Genomic DNA, 17368 nt, shown 5'->3' on the forward strand with positions numbered 1-17368 from the left:
ATGGTCACCTCTTCGTCTTGAGTTCTGTTTCCCTCCGGATGCCCCTCCCTCTCCATTTTAAAGGCACCCTCACCCTCTTACCCATCTCATTGAGGCTGGCGAAGCCTGGGGCGATCGGTGTGTGTTTGGGGGATTTGCCCAGGTTGGGGGCACTGGATGACCACTGTTTGCTTCCTTCCCCCAGGGCCTTCAGCCTGCAGGGGGCGCCAGAGATAGGGGCGGTTGCAATGCAGGCCTTCTGGCTGCCTGGGCCTGGGGGCAACGTGCAGGGCCAGGGGTGGGCTCCCAGTGCCTATACCTCTCCTCCCCTCCAGCCCGCTCCTTCTGCAGGGTGGAGCTGGGGCCCCAGGTCCGGCCCTTCTTCTTGCCTCCAACCAGCTCTTCCTTCTTTGGGGGCCCGCTGCGGCCCCATGTCCCACTGCCACCACCGCTGCCACCACCGCTGCTGCCACCACCATCCACGGGAGTCACTGGGCCAAGAAAAGCCACTTGGTTACTGGGTGTTGGACAGTCTGTCCCCACTGGGCTCCCCCCCTCACTCTCACATCCACTGTCCACCAGAAGTCCAAGGGATCTTCAACCCTTCCCTTTTCTAAATCCTTCCATAGCTCCCTACTGCTGTCAGGACAAGGTCCTAGCTCCTCAGCCTGGCAGTAGAGGCTCTGCATGTACTTCCCTGCCTTCCCTCAGCCTTGTCTCCCGTCACTCCTCACAGCCAAGCCCATCAGCCATCTATTCATTCCCACGTGTCTGCTGAGCACCTGCCATACGCCAAACCCCACGGGAGGTGCTGAGAAGACAGTAGTGGGCAAAGCTGACAAAACCCCCTGCTCTTGGGAGTTTACATTTTAGGGGTGAAGACAGATGACCAACAAGAATCATACTAGGTGAGTAATTTGTGTAGGGAGTTGATACGCGGTAAGTGCTGTGAGGGAGACGGAGCAGGAAAGGAGTCTGAGAGGTAGGAAAAGTCATGTTTGACAAGGAAGAATCTGAGCAAAGATGCGAAGGAGGTGAGGGGGTGAGTCAAGTGGATACAAGGGAGAAGAACATTTCAGGCAGAGGGAATAGCTTATGCCAAGGCCCTGTGGCTGGCCACGCCTAGAGTGTTTAGAGCAGCCAGGAGGCCTGTGGGGCTGGTGTGGAGGGAGGGAGAAAAGGAGGAGAGAGAGGAAATGGAGTCTGGGTATGCAGGCAGAGGGCAATGAGCGCCTTGGTTGGGACCCCATGTCTATCATTTCCCAGGTGGGTGTTTCCACACCTCCATGCCTTTGCACAGGCTGTTCCCTTCACCTGGAACTCCGTTCCTTTCAGTCCTTTTCCCAGCCTTGTTGCCAGTTTTCCCTTCAAGCCTCCAGCTCTGGAGGAGTTTGTTCCCTGGAGAGTCTACTGCTCTCATTTCCACACTTTGAAAGTACCCTGACATTAGTACTGTCAGCATATGGTCATTGTCTTTGTTGGTGTCCCCATGAGAATGACCTCTGGGGCCTGGTACAAACAGGGGTCCCAACAGAGGTGTGAAGGGGGTGATATGTGGGGCAAAGCCAGGGGTGACCGATGGGGCAGAACAGATTTGAGGGGATCAGCCTTGTATCCTGCCCATCAGCAAACCGGGCTGGCTGTGCCTCTGCCGCGTAGCCCCGTCTCCCGCCCACAGCCCCAGTCCGGTCCGCTCCCCTTGTCTCCTGTCTTCCCCTATCACTCCAGCCTCCCACAGTCCACACCCTTCACAGCAGCTGGAGGGACAAGGTGCATTTTATCACATTACTGCCTGGCTCACGGCCCCTACCACATTTAGAATAAAATCCAGTTCAGGTTCCTTAGCGAGCCCGGTTCTCTAGGCCCAGCAAGATCTGGCCCCCTGCAACCTTGACCACAAACCCACTCCTCTCCCTGCAATTCACTCCAGTCCAATTGAGCTGGCCTCCCAGGACCAAACACATGCCTTGCTTATTCCCACCCCTCGCCTTGGCCCTTGCTGTTCCCTCCTGCAGGGACACGCTTCTTTCGGATCTTGACCCTCCTCGCTCCTTCTTACCAGCCGGGTCCCTGCTCAAACCCCAGCTCCTTACACAGGCCTTCCTGATGTAAAACAGCACCTCTCCTCTTTTATTTCCCTTCCCTGCTTTCCTTTGTAGAGCTTATCACTATAGTATATGTACCACTCTAGTGTCTGTTGACCCCTGATGAGAATGAGGGAGGGGACCCCGCCTGTCTTGTCCCTGTTGTTCCTCCAGCTCGGTGCCCAGTAAATGTTCACAGAACGTTGTGGACTACTGACTGGTCAGGGCCTTGGGAGATACTCACGGCGAATGGCCCTCAGCCGGGGGATGATGCTGGGGCTTGCAGGGGGGCTGGCCCCATCGGATCCTTTCCGCTTGTCCAGGGTTGGAGAGGCTTGGACTGTGATCTTATGCTCGAAGCCTGTGGAAAGAAAGAGACTTTCCTGAGCAAGATGCTCCGTGGGTAACCGGAGAAGTTCCCTTTGTGGGATAGAAGGAATGCCAGAATGGAACGCCACTGTTTTCATTCCTTAAACGGGGGTTCGCAAACTATGGTCTCCAGAGCGGCGGCATCCATGTCAACTGCAAACCTCAGGGGCAGCACTCACTCTCAGGCCTTCTGAATGGGCAGCTCTGGGGTGAAGCACAGCCATGTAACCGTGATGAGCCCTCCAGAGACCTCGGGCGCACGCTTCAATTGGGGAGGAAGGATCCTAATGGGGTCCTTAATTAACTAAGGATTGACTACGGATCTAGGCCTAAGTGTCCAGCGTGGCAGCTATTAGCCACAAGTGGCCACTGAGCACTTGCAGTGTGGCCACTGCATCTGAGCCGCTGGAGAGTTTGAACCTATCTGTGTAGTCGCAATTAATCTAAATTTAAACTTAAAAATGGATCCTCAGTTCGGTTATTGAAAACATTTAAGCATGTTTGATGCAAATCTTGGGGATGTGAATCAACTTTTTTTCAACTATAAATTTCACGAAACCCAAATACAGGTCAAGTATTTTTGAGGAAAATTAAGCGTCTGGACCAAGGTACACTGTAACCATAACATATACGCTGGATTTCAAAGATTGGGTGTGAAAAGAAGAGGTTAAAATCTCTAACAATTTTTCTTGTATTGATACATGTGACACTGTAGCATTTTGGATATATCAGGCTAAATAAAATACATTGTTAAAGTCAATTTCACCTGTTTCTTTTCCATTTTTTCCCTTTTTTTTTTTTTTTTTTAAGGTGGCTACTAGATTTATAATTAGCCATGTGGCTTGCATTAGATATCTGTTGGCCAGTGCTGTGCTGGTCACTGCATGATGGCTTAAGAGAGGGTTGAGCAGACATCATGTGTCTTATGATGGGTGAGCGGGGTCATGTTACCTAAGAAGCAATCTTTGGGGGTGGGGGAAGAGACCCAACCCGAACTTGAAACTGATTATGCCTTGAGACAAACCTATTGGGTTGATCCACATGAAACTTGTTTTGGTTTTGGTCAAAAAGGGCCGGACATCAGCAGTTTCACATAGTTTAACTTAATACCAGTTAATAGAAAATTTAGGGGACAAAGGACAAGGTAAGTCATACTGGGGAGACGCAAGCAGCAGCCTCCAGACTGTGGGAAGTGCTGCAGAATAAACGATGCAAGGGGAAAAAAGCTGATTAAAAGATTAAAAAAAATAGAAGACAAAACAATAACAATTTTTAAAAAGCAAGGACGTGAATGCCCTAAAAGTGAAAAGAAAGGTTATTCTTGGCGGGCAGCCGGGGGTTTGTGCTGGGAGGGAGCGCATGGCGGGGCATGTGGGGTGGCTGTGGGTTCTCTCTGCTTGGGTGGGGTGATTATACTAACTCAGTAAGCTAGACGGGTTTCTGGTCCCTTTCCACATGTGTGATACATTCAGCAATAGAAAAGTTTTCAAAAAAATAGGAGGAGGAGGTAAACCCCGTGTTAGGAATGCTCCCAGCAGCCCCTGGGGGCCGCGTAAGGCGTGTGGGCGGTACCGGAGGGCAGGCTGATGTGGCTGCCGCCTTCCCGCAGCTTGAGCAGGCGGCTGCGCTTGAAGTTGCCCTTGCGTTTGCGGACCCTGGGCTTCTCCTGGCTCAGCTGGCACATGAGCAGGTGCAGCTCACGCTCCACGATGTCCATCTCGCGCTCGGCCAGCTCCTGCTCCCGCCGCCGCAGCTGCTCCTCCTGGAAGCGCTGCTCCTGGGCCGCCCGCAGCAGCTCCTCCTCACGGCTCCGGAGTTCCTGGAAAGAAGATGGGGCGAGGGCTCACCTGTCAGCCCCTTGGGGATGGACCTGGGGGCTACTGGGTCTGCTTGGGGCACAGCACAAGGACGTCCTGCTAAGGGGCAAATTGGGGGCACAACCCAACTCACTCTTCACCAGCCAAGCTGGGCGCCGGTGCTCCAGGCTGTATTAGCCCAAAGAAAGGGGTGGTTTTAGTTTTCACCTTTAAGTTTTTGACTCTTCAATTTGGAAAACTTCGAACATCCACAAAAGCAGAGACAGAATAGTGCCCCCAATTCTCATCATTCCACCTAAACAACTCTTTTTACTTAGCAAACCTTTTTTTCACGTATCTTCTTGTCTCCTTTTTCCCTCCCTCCCATTTTTGCTGTTGTGTTTTAAAACCAATCTCAGGGGTGCCTGGGTGGCTCAGTCAGTTAAGTGTCTGAGTTCGGCTCAGGTCATGATCTCACAGTTCACAAGTTAGAGCCCGGCATCTGGCTCTGTGCAGACAGAGCTTGCTTCAGATTCTGTGTCTCCCTCTCTGTCTGTCCCTCCCTTGCTTGTACTCTGTCTGTCAAAAATAAATAAAACATTAAAAAAATTTAGGGGTGCCTGGGTGGCTCAGTCAGTTAAGCATCTGAACCTTGATTCTGGCTTAGGCCATGATCTCACAGTTCGTGGGTTCAGGCCCTGTGTCAGGCTCCGTGCAGACGGTGCAGAGCCTGACAGTGTGGAACCTGCTTGGGATATGCTCTCTCTCCCTCTCTCTCTGCCCCTCCCCTGCGTGCTCTCTTTGCCTCAAATAAATAAACTTAAAAAATTAAAAAAAAAATTTTAAACCAATCCCAGACATCAGGCAGTATCACTTGTAACAGCATCAGTGCAGGGTGCCTTTTTCTTATTAATCTGCCAACAGGCCCCTTTCTTAATATGCAAAAAAGGCCCCTTTAGCCCTGCATGGACCCAAAGACTGGGGCTCAGGGGAAGGGACTCTGCCCCACCAAAGGCATCAGAAATGCAGGGGTCTTGCTCCATCCCTCCCACTGTGCCCCCTGCCTTCACCTTCTCTTTGGTCCGGAGGTCATCAAACATGTGCTGAATTTCCAGCTTCCAGTCTTCCTGCAGCGAGTGGAAGGACTCCAGCGGCATCTGGAATAGGGCTGACTGCTCGATGACTTCAAGCTGCTTCAAGATACTGCCGAAATCTGGCCGCCCATGGGGGTCTGGGTCCCAGCATTCTGGGGTGGGGGTGGGGGGGACAGCAGTGGGGGTGGAGAGGTCAGTGGCCATGCTCTAGGGCATCACCCTGCTTTGTGGAAGACAGGACTTCAGGGGACTGTGGACAAACAACTTCCATGGAACTGAGGGAAGGAATTCAAAGCCAAATTCCTGGCAACATTACAGTGAAACCTGGCTTCTGCTCCCTCACTTGTGGCAGAATCAAGGATCAGGGAAGAATCCCAGGGCCAGCGAATGCTAACAGGTGCCCTCAAGGGCTGTGGGCCTGGCTGGAACAACAGTTTGGGGGACACAGAGCCAACTGTAGGGGAGACAGTTTGTGGTCCAATGGTTGCAGCCCCTTCTCCCTCACTCCTGGGCCCACCGGTATGGATGGATGTGAAGGGGTGAGGTCTGGCCCGAGGGCCCCTGCCACCCAAGCTGAGCCTATCTCCACAGGGCCCTGGCTCACCCTCCAGTAGGCGGGCAAAGGGCTCGGGGCACGTGGAGGGGATGGGCAGCGTCAGCTTGTTCATAGCCACGCCATATGCCACGGCCAAGGCGTCGATTTCACGGTAGGGGACCTCACCCGTCAGCAGCTCCCAGAGCAGCACCCCGAAGCTGCAGGTGGGGAAGAGGGAGGGTGATGCCGCAGCCCACCCCCATGCTCACCTACACCCCATCCCTGCCTCCGGTCCCGTGGTGGGCCTCCCTCACCCCCACATCCGGCGCTGGTTGATGAGGCCACGAGAACATGATTGACCTCTGCTGGCCTGATCTCAAATAGATGTGGTGGGGTTGGCTGTCTGATGTCTTGCCTTTGCTCTCTCTTCCCTCACCCCTGTCTGAAAACTTTCAGTGTCTCACCTGTACCTCCTGGACAAAGCCACTTTTCTTAGCCCTGACCTTTGACGTCCCCTGCAGCTTTGCCTCTAAGCCCTCTTGCCCCCGTACCAACCCCAGCTTCGCTGAACAAGTTGAACAAGCCCTAAGCCCTGTTCTTCCTAACCTCTGGCTTTGCACATGCTGTCTCCTTCATCAAGAACATCCTTCCCTGTGTGTAACTGTTCTTTCAGTCAAAACTCAGGTGTCCCCTCTCCCAGGGAGGCTTCCTTGATTCCACAGCCTCCAAAGCTAGATGAGAGACCCCCCTCCTCTATGTTCCCACAGAACCCTCAGCACTTACCTCTAAAAACAAGTTAACACTATTTAACATTTATAAAGCACTTACTCCAGGCCAGCACTGTGCTAGGCGCTCTCAGTAATCCTCACAACAGCCCTGTAAGGCAGAAGGTATTGGTATGACCCCCGTTTTAGCCGGGGGACAGGTGCAGGCACAGAGAGGTTAAACTGTCTGCCTAAATGTCACACAGCTAGTAAGCGGACTGGTCTCAGTCCACACTTGGGCTCAGGCCTGCTTGATGCCCATGACGGTGTCCTTGATGGATACACAACACTGGAGCACGCACCACTGTGCTACGGTCACCTGCCGGTCCACCTTCTCCAGTAAACTGAACACCATTTTGTGCGGTGTCCAGCATGCAGTGAGTCCCCGAGCTCCCCCACATCCACGCATGCATCTGACATATAAATGTCTGCCGTGTGCCAGACACTATTCTGGGCACCGGACCAAGATGGACACCACCTCTGCCCTCCTACGGCTGACGGCCTCCCTGTCATTCTCAGTGCCAGCACTGGTGAATGTGAGCTGGGCATCTGCTGCCTGAAATCATTTCCCATCCTCCTTTGCAGCTAAGCATGCCCATATGGCGATGGTTCTGGCCAGTGGGGTGCAGGAGGACGTGTAATATGCAACTAACTTCCAGGAAGTTAAAGAGAGTCCTCGGAGTCCCGAAGTTTAGAAGTTTAGAGTCCTTAAGGAGAATTGGTGTCCTTTCCTCTTTTCCTGCCTGCTTGCTGTGATGTGGACATAAAAGCCGGAGCTCAAGCAGCCGTTTTGGATGATGAAGTGAGCTTTGGAATGGAGACCACACAAGGTGGAAGAAAATAATAATGGCTCTCAACTGGGGGTGGTGTGAACCCTCCACCTGACCTGTGTTGCTGGAAACCTGTGAGGATGTTTTGATTGTCACAAGGACCGGGGAGCGCTATGATGTTTGGTGGCTGGGAACCACATCCTAAAAAATACACGGCAGTACCACACAAGAAAGAATTACCTTGCTCTATGTCAGTGACGCCCCTGTTGAGGAACCCTGACATAGGACCCTGAATTCCTGTCACCGGGACCACCACATCAGTCCTGGGCTTTACAGGAGAGCAGAAACTTCAGGCTTGTTTTTATTTGGGGATTTTCTGCTCCTTGCCACGGAGATATGGCTCTGTGCAGTTTGGTACCACAAATGAATGCCTAATGGAAAGCCAGTTAGAACCTTCCCCAAAGAGCTGCACTGCTCTAGTGGAGACTTCCTGTCTGATTTGTCTGCCCAGAAGCCATGACTTTGCTACTTGGTCCATCTGGAGCCTTAGCTGGGGACTGACCTGGGTTTGGCTCCCTCCCAGTAGAAGGCCCCAGGCTGAAGAGTATCTGCTGTCGCCATCAAGTCTCACTGGTGATGGCAACAGCCTCCTCGCGGGCCTCCTGCCCCCACTCCTGTCCCCCACAATCCATTCTGCATCCTACAGCCGAGGGAGCCTTGCAATGCTAAACCAGATTGTGCCATTCATAAATGCTCCTAATGGCTTTCTGCTGCACTTAGAATAAAGCCTGGCGTCCAGTCCCTCATCTGCGGGGTTCCCCGCTCTCTCTCCTATGTCATTTTCTACCACCTTCCTCCTTGCCTCCTCTGCTCCAGTCACCTGGCCTCACGGCTGTGTCTGGAATAGACCAAGCTCGTTCTCACGTCAGAACCGCCTTTGTGGGCACTGTCCCCTCTGCCTGGGAAGCTTCTTCCCCCAAACTTTGCATGGGTGGCTCCTTCTTATCATCATCCAAAACTCAGCTCAAGTGTCATTTCTCAGAAAAGCCTTCCCTAACATCATCCTCCAGCCCTCAGAGTGCTTTCGATTTACCTCCTGGCTCTTAATACTATCTCATACTTTGTTCTGGTGGATTAACTCTTTATCTTTGGAAAATTATTTTACAACTTTTTAACTTAAAACCAGCTCCCCCCCCCCCCCCAGCTTCTTGTGTATTTGTTTATTTATTTACTATTCCTCTGGGCAGGAAATGTGTCTAGATTTTTTTTTACTGCGGTATCCCTAGCACCCAGTGCTGATGGATGGATGGATGAATGGATGGATGGATGGATAGCTGGATGAATGGATGGATAGATAGATGGATGGATGGCTGGAAGGAAGGAAGGAAGGAAGGAAGCAAGGAAGCAAGGAAGGAAGGATGAAAGGATGCCTCCAAAGCCTCAATTTCCTATTGACAAATGGGGTGGTGTACTGGATGGTGTCTGAGGGGCCCTTGGTGTTGACATCCTATTTCTATATCTTCGTAATTTTCCACTCGAATCCAAGTCCTTCTCAGCTGCCACTTCAGCAAGCAGACACCTGCTTTGGTACTTTGATGGTCTGACCTTGCCAGGGAGCCTCTCTGTCAGGCCTGGATCCTAGCTTCTGCAGGAGACTGTCCCTCCCACTCTGAAACACCCTCCTCCCCTCCCCCATTTCCGGGATTCCCCAGCCCCACCATCAGCACCTCCAGACATCACTGCTTTTGGAGAAGAGGGAGAGACGGATAACCTCCGGAGCCATCCAGGCATAAGTCCCTGCAGCGCTCATCTTCGTGGTCTTGTGCCACTCGCGGGCGAGGCCGAAGTCCGTGATCTTGAGCACCGTGTCTGCGAGGTTGTGGTTCTCGATGGCCTCCAGAATAAGAACTGTGGGGCAGGAAGAAAGATGGGTCACCCCAACCTTCTGGGCTGCAGACCTGAGTGTCCTGCCCGCCTGCCTCAGCTGAAACCTCCTACTTGTTCTCTCCCTCTAACCATGAGTAACCATGAGTTACCCCCCTCTGCAGCAGGTCCTTTCCTGGTCTGGAATATCATGGATGCTTCCATGCCAGTCGGATCCCTGCCCCAAGCTCCCATGAAGGAGGAGGAGCTTCCTCTGGGTCTACTTCCCTCCTGATTCTAACCTGGGCTCTGGGGAGCTCTGTGAAATGTGGGTAGCCAAAGCCCAAAGCCTTGGTTCTCCTTTGTTCAGGCCTTGAATTCTTGGCCACCAGTGAGGTGGGAACTAGACTCTGAGCAGAAGGGATGAACGTGCTTCTCCTTTGCCTTTGTCACCCCCTGTGGCAGACTGCATTCAGGGCCCCAGATCTACCCCTTTCTGCATCACCTTCTTCACCACCTGACTCTGCACTCCTTTCCACGGAAGGGGAAGAGTCTATTTCCTCCTCCTTTACCTTGGGTTGGCCCTAGGACTTGTTTTGGTCAACAGAACAAGGCAGAAGTGACAGAATGCCATTTCCAAGCCTAGGCCTTAAGAGGCCTCACCTATCTGCCTGCCATCACCACGAGACCATGCCTCGGCCAGCCTGCTGGTCCAAGGTAGATGGGAGGTACTCAGAGTAAAGTCTTCCCTGCTGAGGCCCGCCTAAGTCAGCTCACGCTCCAGCAGGCCCATGTGTGTGTGAGCAGCAATAAATGACATCAAGTTTTAAGACCCTGAGTTTTGGGGGTGGTTTGCTACGCAGCATTACTGTGACAAAGTCTGACGGCTATATCCCCCAAGCATCTTGAATGGTTCCAACTTGCTGTCTAGGGCTATTACTAACAACAATTATAATCATGGCTGGTGTTTATCAGCGGCCTATGATATGGCAGGCACTGTGCTAGGCCTTTACATGGATTATCTAGAAAGCAACCCATTTTATCCACTGGCAAACTGAGGCTCAAAGAGATGAAGTCCCTTGGCCAAGAGTGTATACCTAGAAAACTGTGGGGCAAAGGCCTGACCTACATCTGTCATTAGAGCCCAATCTCTTAACTGCTATAATATTCGACCAGCATGTATCAAACAGGCCCCAAAGTGTACAGGCCTGCCTGGGCATGACTCCCAGCTCTGCCACTTATCAGCTGCATAACCTTGTATGATTTATTCTTCTTAACGCTAGGATTTCTCCTCTGTTAAGTGGGGATGGTAACAGTATTTACCTTACAGGGTTGTAGTAAGGTGAAGCACCAGTAGGCCCTTTAAAAACGTTAGCTATTATTATTAGTGTGTGATATGGCCATAGTTGGCCTTTACTTCTCCCCCCAGATCTTTGACCATTCCTGGTGACTTCTCCTGTCATAACAACAGTGAGCTAATTCTACTACCATCAAAGCCCAGAAGCCTCCCTCGACTCTCTAGCATGTGACTCCATGCTTCCCTTCTTGGGTCCCCACCTCTTCTGTTGGTGGGGTGACCCTGTGACAGACGGAACACACTATGGTCTTACATTTCATTTCTGCATCATCCCTTGCTTAAAATCTTCTGATGGCTTCCACTACGTAAAAAACAAAACAAAACCCCAAATCCTCATCATGGCCCCCAAGGTCATCATGATCTGGGCCCTGCCTACCTTTCCGACCTCATCTCCTACCCCTCCCTCATTCCTCCTCTTCCAACCCCTCTGGTCTCCTGGCTGTTTCTCCCGCAAGGCATGCTCATTTCCACCTCAGGACCTTTGCTCTGCCCAGACCTTTGCAAGGCTGGGTTCTCTTTGTTCAGGTCCCTGCTCCAGTATTGCCTTCCCTGACCATCTGATTCAAAGAGCTCCTTCTGCCTGTTTTATTTTCTTCAGAGCCCCCTGATCTTATCTGGAAATTTTATCTACCTACCTACCTACCTACCTACCTACCTAATATCAGTCATCTACTTCTGTTTACTAGACCATAACTTCTACGTGGGGAGATCTTGCCTGGTTCACTTCTGTAATCCCAGCGCTTAAGATAGGGCCTAGTATATTTAATTTTGCTTCAGAATTATCGGTTGAATGAACCAATGTACGAGTGACACCAGACGAGGGGCTCCTAGGGAAAGATGAATGGAGGAAGCTGTGCTGTGGAGGCCCTGTGATCTGTCCTGGGCATGGACTTGTCCCATTGACTGAGCAGGAAGCCCTGGCCTAAGGAGCCCCAACAACGCCACATCCAGGTGGCACTGGCTACAGGAAAACCTAGAGGCCTGGGGGCATGTCCTTATACCCCACCTTCAGGCTGTGAATCAGAGGGGTGAGGAAAGGCCAGGAAGGCACCCCAGCCTTCAAGGGGAGCATGCTGGTGGTCCTGCCTCTATTTGCCCAGCATGTCAGAGGAGTCTGAGCATCAGGGAGGCAGGAACCATCTGTGTCTGTCTTTGCTCAATTCCCTGGCCCCGCCACAGGGCTTGGCACACCTTGAGCACCTGGCAGCTCGGTTGGTGTACAAGTGTAAGGCCTGGAAGGTAAGGAAGACCACTCCCTCTGTTCTAGGGGCTTGCAGTGGTCGTGGCTCTGCATAGCAACAACATTGCAGAAATAGCGGGATGGATTCAAACACATTTCAGGGTGTGGAACTGACAGGAATCAGAAGAGATGTGGGAGTCCAAACGTGAGAACAAAGGGGAAATCCTCACATTTCCAGGGAGGGCAGGGAACATGCTGGCCTCATTCACTGTTGATCCCTCTCCTTAGCACATGACTTGGCCCAGCAAACACCAAATGAAAAATGAAAGAATAGATGCATGCAGAAATGAAAGGGAGTGAGATGGGGTAGAGGAAGCTTGGGAGAGCCAGGAAGGTAGGATTCTTCCCCCGCTAGATCCTTAGGACGCAGGACTGGGTGTGGCACACAACAGGCGCTCCGGAAATGGGTGAGGCCACTGCGGTCTTGGTCCCTGTTGGGCTCCTGTTAATAGGTGCTCAACTAATACGTGCTGACATCATGAGAAGCTCCTTGATCTAGAGGTGGGTCCTGGGGAGCTGTCTCTTCCTGCTGGCCCCAGTCCCCATTCGACCAACCAATCAAGTTTTGAGAGCCTGTGATAAGCCAGGCAGCCTGGAAGCTTTTACATAAGGCACATCCCTTTCCCTCCTCCCTCACTCTGGCTGGGGCAGAGGCCTGAGAGGACTCCAGGAAGTGGTTCTCAACCCCGAGGAGACACTTGCCAATGTCTGGAGACAAGTTTTGGTCTTTGGTGGAGAATGTTAATGGCATCTACCAGCTAGAAGCCACGGATGCTGCTAAACAACCCACAAGAGAACTGCCTCCTACAATCATCCAGCCCCAAATGTAAATAGTGCCAAGGTTGAGAAACTCTGACTCCAGGCTAGATTCTTTCGGTCTCTGCCCGGTGGACCCTGGCATCATGGCTGGACAGTGAGTGCCATGAGGGCAGGCCCTGTGCTGTCCATGCTAGGAGTTCGGGGCCTGTCACAGTGTTCATGGATACATACTTATTAAGCTACTGTGACTCTTAGCCTGGGAGACAGGCGGTCCTTCAACCTTTCCAAGCCTCCTTTTCCTCCCTCACTTGGCCCGGAAGGTATACCGCTGCCCCTTCTTGCCCTAGGCAATATCTTCTGGTGTCCCCATTTCCCACCACCTAGGCTTGACCTCCTAAGATTCGGTGGAAGCAAGTTTTGGGGGGAGGACACCACTTACTGTTGATGGACTTGAGGTCCCGGTGGATGATGGGCACAGGGGCATCATTGTGTAGGTAGTTCATGCCCCGGGCCACCTGCACAGCCCAGTTGACCAGCACATGAGGGGGCACCCGGCGGCCCGCCAGCACCCTGCTCAGTGCGCCCCCCCTGGCATACTCCATCACCAGGCAGAGGTGTGGGGGGCTGAGGCAGGCGCCTCTGAGGGCAATGATGTTGGGGTGCTTCAGGGCTCCGAAGAGCCTGGCCTCCTGGCGCACCTGCTCTGCTGTCACTGCCGGGTCCCGCTCAGGGTCCAGCCGGGCGGCCTTGACAGCCACCTCCTCGCCGCGCCATAGGGCCCGGTAGACCTTGCCAAAGCCCCCTACACCGATGATCTCTTCTAGCTGCAGCTCGTGGAAGGGGATCTCCTGGGGCAGCTGGAGGCCCGCGGGCGCGGCGGGTGCGCCAGGGGCTACGTAGTTGCTGGGGAAAACGCCCACACGGCCGCTGGGTAGCTGCCCGGTCCACCAGCCCTCGTCGCCCGACACCGCACAGTCCTGGGAAAGCACCTGGACGCGGTCGCCCCTCCGCAGGGTCAGCTCCTCATCGCCCGCCGCCTCGTAGTCGAACACCGCGGTCCAGACGGGCCCCGTGGGGGTCGTGCCCCACTCCTTGGCCGTCCCCCCCTCCTCCTCCTCCATGGGGGAGGGGCCGGGGGCTGCGGGAGGCCGCTTCACACAGGCTGCCCGCGGGATGCAGAGGGCGGGCCCCGGCGGCCAGGGTGGGGGGCAGTCCCTGCGGGTTCTAGGGGGCTCCTGGAGGCCATGGCTGGGGGCGGGGGCCCTCCACAGGAGCAAGAAAAAGCCTCCTTAAAAGGGCAGGGTCGTCCCCTCTGATTCAGCTGCCCAGGCGGGGCGGGGTGCGGATAGGGTGGCGGGTTCACCTGTCTCCCCCAAATGTCAGGGCGCTAAGAGGGCCTGGCCGCGCGGCTCCCCAATTCCTGCCGGGGCCCGCCGGTGGGGGACGAGGGTGAGGGAAGCAGGCAGCCCCCTTCCCCACGCCTCTCACCCCGCGCAGCTCCACCGGCGGCCCCCGGCTCCGCATCCCGGGCCACGACCGCCGGGCGGGGTGGGGGTGGCGGGGCCCCGGGGGCGCCCGCCCCGGGATGGGGTGGCGCGCCCCTCGGCCTTCTCACGCTCGGGGCGGCCGGGCTGCCCCCATCCTCAGCACCTGCCTCCCGGTCGGCCCCAGCCCTGCCCCCGCCCGCGCCGCTTCCCGGGGCCGCCGGCGGTGCCTGAGTGACGTGCTCGCCGCCGCCGCCGCCGCCGCCGCGGTGCCGCCTGGGAGTTGTAGTCTCCGGCTGCGCGGCCTCGAGGCTGTTCCCCTAGCTTCCAGAGCCCCGCTGCCAGCCTCGGGCCGCAGTGGGGACCCCACGAGGCCGAAGGAATCCTCCCGAGGAGATAAGCTTGGCCTCGGACCCTCCCTGGGACTCGGTGGGCCAGATGCCGGGAGGAGGGAAGGAGGCGGGGGCCAAGCGCTCCTCACAGACCCTACGGGTCCGCGGCTCAAGATGGGGTTGACGGTGGCGGACCGGCTTCGCAAAGCGAAATAGAGGAGCTGCGTGAGTGGTGGTTACTGGCTCCAGCCTCTAACGCGGCTGGAGCACGGTCCCCTTGGCTGCCCGTCCCCTCCGGCCCCGACCCGAGGTGCACGCCGGGAAATGTAGTCCGTTCCGGGACAGGCGCCGCGGGAGGCGGCCTCAAACGTTGGAGAAAGGTTGGTGGCTCCTGCCACCTAGGGGATTCGGCTGATGGCGAGGCCTCAGCAGGGAAGATGGGGCTGGCAGGACGTGTTCACTGTCCGTTGGGAAATCACAGCCATGTCTTTCCCCACCAGCTCTGGTTTCTTCCACCTCAGCAGTCAGAACTCCCGCCTCTCGTAATAGGAACTTCAATCTATTGGGGCTTAATGCGCATCTTGTGCTAAGCGCTTTGCATGGTATCATCAAATTCTCGCAAAGCCCCCATTTTACAGATGATGCATTGAAAAGCAAAGTCACTTGTCCAAGGTCACAGAACTGTAAATGGCAAAAGCAAGCCTCAAAGGTAGGTTTTAAAATTAAAAACAAACATGATTTAAAAACAAACAAAACACTGCCTTCCCATTTAAAGAATGAGGATATTGAGTCCTGCAGAGGTTCAGTGACTTGCTCAAGATCTGTAAGCTTGTAAACAGCAAAATTCTGGGCCTTTTCACGTGGTTTCTCCCGAGTGGCCCGGAAGTCTGGAGGGAGGAGATAAAAGAGGTACCATGAGGTGCTCTGCTTCCCAAGTTCCAGACCCCGCCCCTGCTCCTGGGAAGTTGTTCCACTCTTAGAAGTGGGTACCTGGTCTCTTGTCTACCCATCAGGAAAACATAGGAACTATCAAGAATGCTTGTTTGAAGACAGAGTCCCCCCCTTATTCTGAGTTATAGGCAGTTCTGCCATGAGTGATATATGCGTTCCTGAAAAACCCTGGAGTTCTACAAAACAGCTCACTAAACATAACAAGAATTTAAGGGGAAGAAGAAAAAAAAAAACAAACCCCAGGGTTAGATTGCTCAAAACACTGGCAACTTCGTAATCAGAGTGCTACGAGACCAATAATGATTCTCAAAGAAATACTAGCACAGTTACTTCCACGGAGGTTTGCGCTTAGCAACATCTTCAGTGCCTTCTTTGCAATCTTATGGGGCTTGTGCTTCCTTCTCAGAGATGCTGGTCTGGATATATTAATTTCCTTTTCTTTCCTTTTCTTTCTTTGAAAACTTTCTGGCTTTATTATTATTTTTTAATTTTTAAATTTTATTTAAATCCAAGTTAGTTAACATATAGTGTAATAATGATTTCAGGAGTAGAACCCAGGGATTCATCACTTACATAGAACACCCAATGCTCATCCCAATAAGTGCCCTCCTTAATGCCCATCACACATTTAGCCCATCCCCCCCAACACCTCTCAGTTCTCTGTATTTAAAGTCTCTTATGCTTTGCCTCCCTCTCTCTTTTTATCTTATTTTTCCTTCCCTTACCCTATGTTCATCTGTGTTGTTCTTAAATTCCACATATGAGTGAAGTCATATGATATTTATCTTTCTCTGACTGACTTATTTCGCTTAGCATAATACATTCTAGTTCCACCTATGTTGTTGCAAATGGCAGGATTTCATTCTTTTTGATCACCGAGTAATATCCCGTTGTGTGTGCATGAGTGTGTGTGTGTGTGTATGTGTATATATGTGTGTGTGTGTGTATATATATATATATATCTATATATATCACATGTAGATATTAATTTCTAATGGAAACCATTTGCATCAAAATTAAAAATCTGATTTAAGGTGTTGCCTTCATCAACCTGTCATTTTAATATGAGAAAATATCATTGTGGTTTCTTCATCTGCATTCACAGCTTTACCACATACCATAACATTGTAGCAAGCATTATGATCCTTGAAACCACTAAAACAAGTCACTGTGGATCTAAAGGAAGACAGTTCTGCAGATTTTTAGCTTTGTGTGTGTGTGTGTGTGTGTGTGTGTGTGTGTGTGTGTGTGAAGATCTTCTTTGATCACCAAGGCTTCCCTTTTAACTCTGAGAAAGCTTGTCACTGATTGCTTCAAAATATTAACTTCCCGGAGAAAAATTGCATATTAACCAACATGCTTCTGTTATGCCGACGTTGTTACTCTGTTTACCAACTGCTTATGGGTTCAAATCAGAGAGGCAGGTGGGCAGCGGAACACGTGGTTTCCCAGTGAATGCTTAGACTCGGGTGAGCAAGGAGCCTTGACTTGATTCTAAACCTGGTGGGTCCTGCAGTGGGAATGGGGAGTGGGATGGAATTTGTCAATTCCATAACAGATGGTTTGGATTTTGATTGGGATTGTAAATGAATAAGTTATTGATTTGGGGGAGAATTTGTGATTTAGTAATATTGAGCCTTCCATCTTAGACATAGGTTTGATTTTCTCCTGGGATATCTTGTACATGTTTCTCTGGTTCACTCACTGGGACTTTACTATTTTTACTTATTTATTTATGACTTGGATCTTTTTTTTTTTCCCCCTAATCAATTACTACTCTTGCATTTTTACTGCTGATCTTGGATCTGGCTAGTTTGTTGAACTCACTCTTACTTGTTTTAGAATAGCTAGACAGCTAATTCTCCATACTTTCCTGGCTAGATGATCCTGTTAGGGTAACAAAATGCCAGTTTAGTTCTTTCCAACCTTTATAACTCATTTCTCACCCCTTCCCCTTTGGCGAAGAGTTTCAATACAATGTTATTGGTAGT

The 17368-nt window shown here is 52.5% G+C and overlaps 1 protein-coding gene across 1 annotated transcript in view; it reads right to left on the reverse strand.

Annotated features, from left to right (window-relative positions):
- MAP3K10 (mitogen-activated protein kinase kinase kinase 10) overlaps nt 1-14707 on the reverse strand; it is a 17647-nt gene extending 2940 nt beyond the window's left edge. The window contains exons 1-8 of the mRNA XM_049621816.1: nt 13050-14707; nt 9119-9299; nt 5927-6075; nt 5299-5474; nt 4005-4251; nt 2308-2424; nt 299-470; nt 82-194 (exon numbers count right to left, since the gene is read on the reverse strand). Coding sequence (XP_049477773.1) covers nt 82-194; nt 299-470; nt 2308-2424; nt 4005-4251; nt 5299-5474; nt 5927-6075; nt 9119-9299; nt 13050-13731 — 1837 coding nt within the window. The 5' untranslated portion in view covers nt 13732-14707. The remainder of the gene's footprint in view (nt 1-81; nt 195-298; nt 471-2307; nt 2425-4004; nt 4252-5298; nt 5475-5926; nt 6076-9118; nt 9300-13049) is intronic.
- Between the last annotated feature and the right edge of the window lie 2661 nt (nt 14708-17368).

This window comes from Panthera uncia, assembly GCF_023721935.1.
Source record: "Panthera uncia isolate 11264 chromosome E2 unlocalized genomic scaffold, Puncia_PCG_1.0 HiC_scaffold_19, whole genome shotgun sequence".
In the NCBI taxonomy this organism is placed as follows: domain Eukaryota; kingdom Metazoa; phylum Chordata; class Mammalia; order Carnivora; family Felidae; genus Panthera; species Panthera uncia.